The sequence below is a fragment of the Rutidosis leptorrhynchoides genome, chromosome 4, assembly GCF_046630445.1.
Source record: "Rutidosis leptorrhynchoides isolate AG116_Rl617_1_P2 chromosome 4, CSIRO_AGI_Rlap_v1, whole genome shotgun sequence".
Taxonomy (NCBI): Eukaryota; Viridiplantae; Streptophyta; class Magnoliopsida; order Asterales; family Asteraceae; genus Rutidosis; species Rutidosis leptorrhynchoides.
In genome coordinates, this window is record NC_092336.1 from 613,906,167 (window position 1) to 613,916,248 (window position 10,082).

The window sequence follows — 10,082 nt, forward strand, 5'->3', positions numbered from 1 at the left end:
TTTGGATCTATCGTTCTCACACCTAAAGATGTGAAACATGTGGAGTATAGATGGATTTTTGTGCGAAAAAGAAATGAAAAAAAATGAAGTTACAAGGTATAAAGCTAGACTTGTAACTCGAGATTTTTCTCAAAGACCGGGAATTGATTATGATGAAACTTATTCCCCTGTTATGGATGTAATTATTTTTAGATACTTAATCTGCGTGTCAGTTTCTAAAAATCTAGAAATGCATCTCATGGATGTTGTTACTGCTGATCTATATAGATCACTTGATAGTGATATATATATGAAGATACCTGAAGGATTTAAGGTATCAGAAGCATCCAATGCAAAATCCAAAGAAATGTACTCAATTAAAAAGGTCTTTATATGGGTTGAAACAATCGGATCGCATGTAGTATACCCGATTAAGTGATTACTTGATAAGAAAAAGGGTATACAAATAATCTTATATGCACATGTGTTCTTATTAAGAAAATAATGTCTGGATATGTGATTGTAAGTTGTTTATGTCAATGATCATAACATCATATGAACAAATAAAGAGATCAGTATTGCCTTGAATTGTAAATTGAGCATATGCTTAATGGTTTACCTGTACATCAAACAACTTATACCATAAAGATTTTAAAACAATTTTAAAGACAAAATTTTTTGTTGTTAGATCACTCAATATTGAGACTGATCCATATCATCACTATGAAGATCTTAACGGATCAGAAGTTCCATATCTTAGTGCAATTGGGGCTGTTATGTATTTTATAAATTGTACAAGACCTGACATTTCTTTTGCAGTTAATTTGTTGACAAGATTCGGCTCAACCCCTACAAAAAGACATTGGAATGGGATCAAGCACATATTTTGATACCCTTGAGGAACTGCTGATTTTAAAATTATTTTATTCTAACGATTCAAAACAAGATTTGGTTGATTATGTATATGCAGGTTATATATCTAATCCTCATAAAGATATATCTCAAACTGGATATGCATTCTTAAACACAAAATCATGGTGTTCTTAAAACAAGCACTTGTTGCAACATCATCAAATCATGACGAAGTGATTGCATTATATGAAACTACTCGAAAATGTGTTTGGTTGAGATCAATGACACAAATCATTATTGATTCTTGTGGACTAGAACGATGTAAAAGTCCCACAGCTATTTATGAAGATAATGCAGCTTGCATAGTACAAATGAAAGAAGAGTATCAAAAGTGACAGAACATAACATAAATGCAGACGAGGCGCTAAAGCCATAGACGGTCTTAACGGTCATAAGTTTGATGGAAAAGAATGGTATGTTGGTAAGGCTCAGAAAAAGACTGAAAGGAAATAGGAATTGAAATAACGGTTTGAGCAAATCATGAAGGAGACTCTAGAGAAATCACAGGGGCTAAACTTGTACATAAAAGATTTAGATGATATAGTTTCAGATGAAAACCTCATATTCTTCTCCTATACTCAAGATCTCATCAAGGACAACCAGATTGAAATGAGATATGTTCAATCCAGCAAAAACTCTGCCGATCTTTTAACCAAAGCAAACTGTTGTTTTCAGAACACACGTTCGAAATATTGGCATGAGACAAGTTCAAAAGATGTGACTACTCAGCGATGTCTACTTGAGGGGGAGTTAACTCTATGCTGCACTCTTTTTCCCTTGGCTAAAGTTTTTATCTCACTGGGTTTTTCTTTAGCAAGGTTTTTAACGAGGCAGTAACATGTAGTTGATCTCTAATGAAACAAAAATTGTCATCAAGGGGGAGTGTTGTAAATCGTAAAGATAGCCGACAATTATGATATGATAAAGTCAGTTGGACTGTAGATTCACGGATTATTACTATTTCACCTACTTGCACATTAAATAAATATGTAATCACTGATTGTACCATTCTTATATATATATATATATATATATATATATATATATATACTCCTCTCTATTTCTCCATTACTACTAAATTAGCTTAGGCAAAATGTAATAATAAACTACTAAATTACAACAATAAGTATTAGAAAAATCCCAGGCAGAATTGTTCTGGTGCTTTGGTCTCTGTTAAAAAAGTAAGCAACCAATCACAAAGCACCAATCTTCTCAATCTCTCAATCATCAAGAACAATACATACAAACGATCCACATATATAAAACATTTTTCTCCAGATCTTTAAAGTCCTTTCTAAGGATCTTTTTTATTTGAAGATATATAAATAAAAGAACTATCTTTCGAACCAGGTATTACTACGCCCTTTCAATTTCTTAATTTTATTTATTGTTTTTACTAGTTCAACAAATCCCCTAATTTTATCGTGGGTATTTACCAGATTCAATTCTTGTAATGTTCAATTGATTAGTGTGTGCGAATTTGTATAAAGTTTTGATTTTTTTCCTTTTGGGGTTTTGGCTCAGATGACTATAATTAGTGCAAAATTCGATAATATATACATATGGGTTTGTTGTTGTTGTTGTTGTTGTTGTTGTTGTTGTTGTTGTTGTTGTTGTTGTTGTTGTTGTTGTTGTTTCGTGTTCATGTATGCGCATTGTCTTTATTAGGAACTTGATTTAGTTGTTGACTGACATGGGTAAAAATGACTTTTCGTCCTTTTATTGAATTGTGTTGTGACAATGCTGATTTGTTGATTCATACCTATAATTGTGCCTCCTTGGTTCATTTGCTTAAGTAGTTAATGTTGTCAATTATACAAGTGAAACAGAGTGATTCAGATTTTTGCATTAAGGTGGTTTTCCAAGAATCTTAATATACACAAATCAAGAGTTTTTAATTTAAATGCATGTTTTAGAGCTAACTTGATGGATTCATAAAGCTTGTGTTCTTGCTCATCTTTGTTTGCAGGTTTTAATAATCGATATTTGGAAGTCAATGGTGGTTAAGTATTAGTTTAAACTCTATAAATAGTTTTGAGTATGAACGTGTGATGCATTATCTTTAAATAAAATCAACTTAGTGTGGCGTATAGGCATGAAAGACTTGCAAGTGTTTCAGCCTCGCCATCGTGCTCAATCAAAGAAACCAACTTGGATTATCGTATTAGTTTCGTTTGTTTGTGTTTTCTTAGTGTTTGCATACATTTATCCACTTCAAAATTCGGGTGCCTGTTACATCATCTTGTCTTCTAGTTGTAATACATTATCTAGTTGGCTTCCTCCTCCTGCAAGAGAATTTAGTGACAACGAGATCACCTCTCGCGTTGTTATCAAGGATATTTTGAACATGCCATCAATTGATACCGATAATCCCAAGATTGCGTTCATGTTTATGAGCCCTGGATCGTTACCGTTCGAAAAGCTGTGGGAGAAATTCTTTGAGGTATGCAACTGAAACCTTACAGGCGAACTTTTGTTAATGCAACTGAAAGTTGTCTCGTTTTAATTCGTTTCATGAGCTCTTTTTTTGTGTTTCTTAGGGACATGAAGGTAGGTTTTCAGTTCATATTCATGCTTCAAGAGAGAAACCGGTCCATTCCAGCCCTTACTTTATGAATCGTGAAATTCGCAGTGGCAAGGTATGTACATTGTTTGACGAAAAATGAATATAACTGCATGATTTTGATGTATCTAACTACTAAAATAATGTATCGTGTAGGTAGATTGGGGTAAAATATCGATGGTTGATGCAGAGAAACGACTTTTGGCGAATGCGCTTAAAGATCCCGACAATCGTCATTTTGTATTACTTTCTGATAGGTTACCATCTCTCATCCTTCCATATACAGCTCTCGAATATGACCCGTTTACATATGAATGGGTCCATTCAGTTTTATTTGATATATATCTGAAGGATCAATAAAGAAGAATTATAAGGGAACGAGTCATTATTCACAGAAAAATTAGTATTAATGCATAAATTGTTTTAAATATTTTTATTCGAATATATTACTAGATTATTACAGAAATAAACCTCTGTTTTTTAGTGTCTGATTGTGATATAGAAAACTTGTCTTGTTTGCATCTCAGTTGTGTACCTTTGCGTGATTTCAACTACGTGTACAATTATCTAATGTACACAAATGTCAGCTTCATTGACAGGTATGTACAAATGTCTTAAAGTAAGTCACTTCACTCCAAAGATAAAGTAACTACAGTTTGACTTTGGAAGTCAAACTTCCGAGTTCTTAATAACATTCTGTATTTTGTTTTATAGCTTTGAGGATCCTGGTCCTCATGGAAGTGGTCGATACTCGGAGCATATGTTGCCTGAAGTTGAGAAGAAACACTTTAGAAAGGGTGCACAGGTATAAATTAAAGCAATTTTTTTAAAGAAAAATAACTGTTTGCACAGTTTAAAGAAAAATAACTTTTGCAATTAGTATCTGTAATTTCGATCTAAAATTTGTGCAGTGGTTCACGATGAAGCGCCAACATGCGATCATAGTTATGGCCGATAATCTCTACTATACGAAATTCAGGGATTATTGCAGGGTTAGTATGTTTCCATGTTTTAGTTTATAGGTGGCAATTGTAAGATGTTTGTGGTTAAATGGGTCGATTAAAAAGTTGTAAGGTTTTCCCTGTTCGGGTTACCCGGGAAGGGCGAGTAATCCGACCCCATACTCTAGTGTACGCAGCCCATCAGGAATACTCCCTGGCTGTTTCCAACCCTTCCCTGGCCACCCCAAGAATTGAACCTGAGACCTCTTGCAAGGATCTCAGGGCCCCAACCACTTGGGCTACCTTGGGATGGTTAAATGGGTCGATTACTTTGGGTTTTACTGTCTCCCATAGGTTAAATGAGTAAATATATAAAAATGAGCTAAAATGGAGCCAGGTAAAATCAGTTGATTATATTCATTTCAATAACTTGCATGCGTATTTCATGTATCGCAGCCTGGTATGGAAGGGCGCAATTGCTATGCCGATGAACATTATTTGCCGACCTTTTTCCATGTAAGGACTTATTGAAATAATGTTTCACCTTTGAACAATTTCAAGGAGATATCGTTGAACTCAGATCCATGTTTTCGTTTGAATGTTCAGATGCTTGATCCGAAGGGGATTGCAAACTGGTCAGTTACACATGTTGATTGGTCTGAAGGAAAATGGCATCCGAAATCTTACAGAGCGCAAGACATCTCACCCCAACTAATCAAAAACATTACGGTATGATAATGATGAATGTTGAATAACGATGAAAGTAACTTGTAAACTTTTTTATGCAATTTTGTTGTGTTATGTGTTGCAGTCCATCACCGAGAGTGTCCATGTCACAAGCCACGAAAAGGTATGTTCTTTAATTCTTTTTTGGTTGAGTTCTAAAAAAAAGATCTTGGAGTATAAGTCAAATCATTATCTACATTATGCAGAAGGAGACGATGATTATGCCTTGTATGTGGAACGGAATCAACCGGCCATGTTACCTATTCGCACGCAAGTTCTTACCCGAGACTCAAGATCGCATGATTGACCTTTTAACAAATCAATCCACATTTTGAGCTTCTAAAATATACTGTTAAGATTGGATCAACCCATTTAGTACAGCCAAGTTTTACATCGTTGTATATTTCATCTTTCCAAGGGATCATCGCCTTAACTTGGCAGCATCTTACAAGTTTTGGCCGATTTATGGAACAGTTGGGACTCATATGAAGACAGGTTTAGAGACTGCTGATTTTGATTTTGATTTTGATTTTTAATTTGAATTTTGGCCATTTATATAAGGGTAGGTGTGCTGTAATTATTTTTGAGAGTGATGTAAAAGCCATTGCAATGGCTAAACTTTTGTAAGATGAAACAACAGGTTTCAATATATACCTTCTTAAGTTACAGGTGTTGTGATCATCTTGATAGCAAAAATGATGTTTTTTCCTGGTAATATGCACAACACTACACGTATGCAAACGAATAGAGATAATATATACGAACATATCGTTTGCACCTAGCTATTGGATACGACACATTGTTACTTTGTTAGATTATCAAACAGGGACAACGATAGGAGCAGGTTGTACCATTGTACTTTTCGGTCTAACCTCCCACTCGGACTCACCAGTTTCCTTACAATTAGATGATAGTACAAAATGTTTAGGAACCCAAGTTTCACCTTTTAACTTCCTAATTCTTGCTGTTTCTCTTTCATGTTCTTCGATGGCTGTTTTTGCAGCATTCGCCTTATCCCATGACTTATTCAATATACACTCACTAACTTTAGCCCATACCACAGCAGATTCGCTCCCACACAATCCCTGATTCATTCATAAATCATACATAAGAATATCTATTTCCGTTTATATAATTGTTTAGAAAAAAAATTGTACCTTCACATCCTTGACGACAGGCGTTTTTAGTGCAGAAATTACATCCTTAGCCTTATAAATCACTGTCATTTTTCCATTGCTGATATCCTTAATTGTCACGGTCCTGCGTAAGATTTATACATTTAAATCAACTATGTTTATACGTATAAATGTTTTTCGATTTTAAAGCAATGCGGTGATACCTACTTATCCCAATGACCATTTATTTCGTATATAGTTTTCATCTCTGGTAAAGATACAATCTTTCCTCTAATAGACCTGTAATTTCCTCGTTTGCCGAAAAATGAAGTGCCTTTGTAACACAACTGGGCTTCAAGCCCAGTTTCTTGGCATTGAATTGTGACATTGCCCAACCACTCGACATCAGGCACCGGTAGAAACTTTATAACGAGATTCGGAGAGTTCATTACGTAAGTTTCACCCTTGTTAACAAGCTTCAGCTGTCTTTTTCCGAGCACCTTAGTTTCAATGAAGGTCCCTACATCACATAAAAAGGGCAACATAATTAAACTATCATATTACATTTATATACTCCGTATTATATCCGTATTATATACAGTATATCTAAAAGATTTACGATAAGGAGATAGCTATTACTATACCACAGAATTTTGGAATTGCATATTGACACCATGTCATTTCGATGTTGTCTTTCTCATTAGTAGCATGGAGGGCACTCACGGGCGGATGATGTGAAACCTGCAACAATTCAAAGTTTTGAAACAAGGTTGTAGGCGTGCTCTATATTAGACTTCAGTAGACTTACAAACTGTTGACCCATTTGACTTGTATAAGTAGTATCCCCTTTGCCTATTTAAAGAATCGAACCTTTAGAAATGTTATCCTTTCAAGTATGTGACCCATTTCAGATGAACCACAACCCAAGTCAACCCACTGCCAAATGAATGGGCCAAAACTGACAGCTATGGTTTAAGGGATAATGCTTATGGGTATACCTGTTCAAGTAGCACATTCAGGTTGCCTCTCGATACATGGTGAGTCTCACCAAGAACAGGATTGTAGGGAGCCACACCAAACATCAGAGGCCGCAAAGTAGATATGCTCCAAGCAACCACATAAGTAAATCTCTCAAGCGGGGTCCCACCATCGCCACATCTTCTAAGAATGTCGTTGTTCACACTATATACTGATTCTCCATAACATTGCAGCTGTGATTTGGGAATGTTGAAGATCGGTGGCAGCTGAAAACAAACTAATGATAAACACAACACTATACTGATAATAAATGCTTAAAAAAAGTACTAGACTGATAAAAATGATAATAGTAATAATATATACTGTAATAAATAAATACAGATATAAGTGGAGAAAAGATAGATAATATTACTTTCATGTTCCTACACAAAAATTGTTACTTGATTATTGGTACAAAATCCAAGAAATTAATCATAATAATGTAGGATCGTTTCAGGTCGACCAACATGTACAACATATAAGCTCATGAGTTCCATAGTACTCTAAAACCAATTGGTGATAGAGAGAGGTTCCGACATGGGACTAATTTGCATTTCCGTAACCGATTATCTCCAATAAATACATTAATATTAGATCCTAACGATAAAATTGAAATGGAAAATGATTTGTCCTCCTATAATTTCAATTCAAATGTCATCATAATAATCCTCCTAATATGTTAGGATTATGACAAACGTCATCCAAAAATTCTCCCAAATCATAATTCTTGATCATTCATCTCACTAATGACTAATCTATCAAGTAATACATTTATAATTCTTGGTACAAATTCCAGATATCATAGAGAGCTACAAGTAACGCACATTTGACTAATTTTTTGAAATTGATCATGATACATTTATACTAGATCCCAGCCCACGCGTTCATCTCTCACAGTTGTATAACCCGCCCCCAACTGCTGCCCAAGAGGAAACGCGGCCCAATTCGAGGGCATTGGCGGTAAAAAAACCCCCTCCCCCACCCCGTAACGCGATGTGCGGATGACACCCTTTGTTGGAATTTAATGGTTAAGGGGAAACCTTGTGTAAAATGATGCACTCTACGAGAGTTGAACTCCTGACACGGTCATTAATCTATTAAGTAATAAGATGAAAACGTACAATAATCATGATTCTTGACGTATCAATGCGTCATTAGTAAGAAGAAAAGGCAGTAGGATAATAGAGAAAAAGCAATTTAAATTTAATAACAATAACAAGAATCAAAATTTGGGACAATTCAGTTATGGATTGGCATCATAGTAAATAAATGCATTAAATTATAAGACTGAATGTAATTAAATAAATTCTAGGTCAAAGTCAATTTCGAATATCTATCATCTATATATCTCTATCATCAAAATTAAGTCGACACACACATAAACAGTAGTAATAATGTGAACATACCGTGAATCGAGTAAGATCGGATCCAGGCCGTACAGTCTTCAATAAACTAAAAACACGCTGTAACAAATTTGGTGATTTAAAATCGTTAACGGACTCAAAATCTAAAGATAACGGCGCCGTTAGAGCTGTAACCAACTCATCTTCTTCATTATTCGTGCCTTCTTCATAAACCTGTATCATATCCATTTTTTATTAATTTCGTCAAAAATAATGTTGGAAAGTTTTTGATCGTATTTAATTAAAGCATATATTTTAGTTACAAACAAATAATATGAAAACGTGAAAACTGGAAGTAATATAACCTGAAACTTACAAGGAATATCAAATGTCTTATTATGATGGTGGCGGAGAATCTTTGACAATGGCACGCAAACGGAAAATAAATAAACTTTATTTAAATTAAATTAAATGTTAAAATAGTTAAAATAAATAAAAGGAGGTGTAAATACAGAAAATACGTAACGGAATTTGGGCTTTTGGGACGAAAAAGCCCCAAAACTACGCGTAGCTTTTCGTCGTTTGTTAAAATATAGCTAAAGTTTATCGCTTTGGTTTATATTTGGCCTACGCAGATATTTTCTACACGAAATAAATGTTGATGCAATGTCGATGAAATAATTAAGAAGTTGGGATAAAGTTTAATTATTATCCCTTACATACTAAAAGCCATGCCCAATTGTGTATTTTAAGTTGTTTAGGCCACTCTCTATCGTAACTAAACTATTCATCTTCTTAACCTTCCACATTAGAGCCACATCAACACCAATATCCTATAACTAACTCATAACTAAACACTCTCTATCATGACTAAAACAATACTCCTCTTTATATACAACGTACAAGCAATAAAGCATCAAGTCCAACAATAAAAAGCACTGAGAACCACAATTCCTATAACTAACCAAAACTCTTCCATTAAATCCATGATGAGTACGGGTAACTAATGCGGGTAACTAAGCCGTGCCTATGCTTCATTACGGGTAACTACGAGTAATAAGCGGGTAACTAATCATAGGGAGTGGTCTTAGAATTGTGTATTTTAAGTTGTTTAGAATTGCAGTTTTGAGTTCGCGTTCACACTACAAACAATCCCTCGACTTCAGTTCAATTTACACAACAACCCTTCAAATTCACACTTTTTCAGGGGTAGAAAGTGTAAATGTATAATTTTATTAAAATAAAAGAAACTAATTCCCCTGAATTTATAACGGGACCTATCTTCTCGCTCGGTGCGAGTTAAATTTTTTCGAGACCACCGTTCAACTCGAAAAAGTCTCACGAACCCAACGGGACTAACTATACGCGAAACAGACACTTTTTAAAAAACGCTTAATACAACGATAGCCCGTATCTTTCTGTTCGCCGCAAGTTAAATTTTTCCGACAGCACCGTTACACTCGAAAAAAAATTTATGAACAAAATG

The 10,082-nt window shown here is 34.7% G+C and overlaps 2 protein-coding genes across 2 annotated transcripts; one reads left to right on the forward strand and one right to left on the reverse strand.

The window, feature by feature from the left end:
• Positions 1 to 2,020: 2,020 nt before the first annotated feature.
• On the forward strand, positions 2,021 to 5,802 carry LOC139904072 (glycosyltransferase BC10-like). The gene is made up of 11 exons (XM_071886006.1): positions 2,021 to 2,241; positions 2,861 to 3,334; positions 3,432 to 3,530; positions 3,611 to 3,711; positions 3,982 to 4,053; positions 4,169 to 4,259; positions 4,366 to 4,446; positions 4,852 to 4,911; positions 5,002 to 5,124; positions 5,207 to 5,245; positions 5,328 to 5,802. The coding sequence occupies exons 2-11, from the start codon at positions 2,987 to 2,989 to the stop codon at positions 5,454 to 5,456; spliced, it is 1,143 nt and encodes a 380-aa protein (XP_071742107.1). The 5' UTR covers positions 2,021 to 2,241; positions 2,861 to 2,986; the 3' UTR covers positions 5,457 to 5,802.
• On the reverse strand, positions 5,756 to 8,907 carry LOC139904071 (oxysterol-binding protein-related protein 4C). The gene is made up of 6 exons (XM_071886005.1): positions 8,660 to 8,907; positions 7,235 to 7,480; positions 6,881 to 6,977; positions 6,465 to 6,756; positions 6,279 to 6,381; positions 5,756 to 6,206 (listed from the first exon to the last, which is right to left on the reverse strand). Exons 1-6 carry the CDS (start codon positions 8,843 to 8,845, stop codon positions 5,940 to 5,942), a joined length of 1,191 nt encoding a protein of 396 aa, XP_071742106.1. The 5' UTR covers positions 8,846 to 8,907; the 3' UTR covers positions 5,756 to 5,939.
• Between the last annotated feature and the right edge of the window lie 1,175 nt (positions 8,908 to 10,082).

What these genes read in the sequence shown, in the direction of transcription:
- LOC139904072 (XM_071886006.1), top strand. Translation starts at nt 2,987, where the DNA reads ATGAAAGACTTGCAAGTGTTTCAGCCTCGCCATCGTGCTCAATCAAAG. An exon ending in AATGTCAGCTTCATTGACAG is followed by an intron (nt 4,054 to 4,168) that starts GTATGTACAAAT and finishes TTTGTTTTATAG; the next exon opens with CTTTGAGGATCCTGGTCCTC. An exon ending in AACTAATCAAAAACATTACG is followed by an intron (nt 5,125 to 5,206) that starts GTATGATAATGA and finishes TATGTGTTGCAG; the next exon opens with TCCATCACCGAGAGTGTCCA.
- LOC139904071 (XM_071886005.1), bottom strand. Translation starts at nt 8,845, where the DNA reads ATGGATATGATACAGGTTTATGAAGAAGGCACGAATAATGAAGAAGAT. An exon ending in TGAATGTGCTACTTGAACAG is followed by an intron (nt 6,978 to 7,234) that starts GTATACCCATAA and finishes GAATTGTTGCAG; the next exon opens with GTTTCACATCATCCGCCCGT. An exon ending in ATAAATGGTCATTGGGATAA is followed by an intron (nt 6,382 to 6,464) that starts GTAGGTATCACC and finishes AATCTTACGCAG; the next exon opens with GACCGTGACAATTAAGGATA.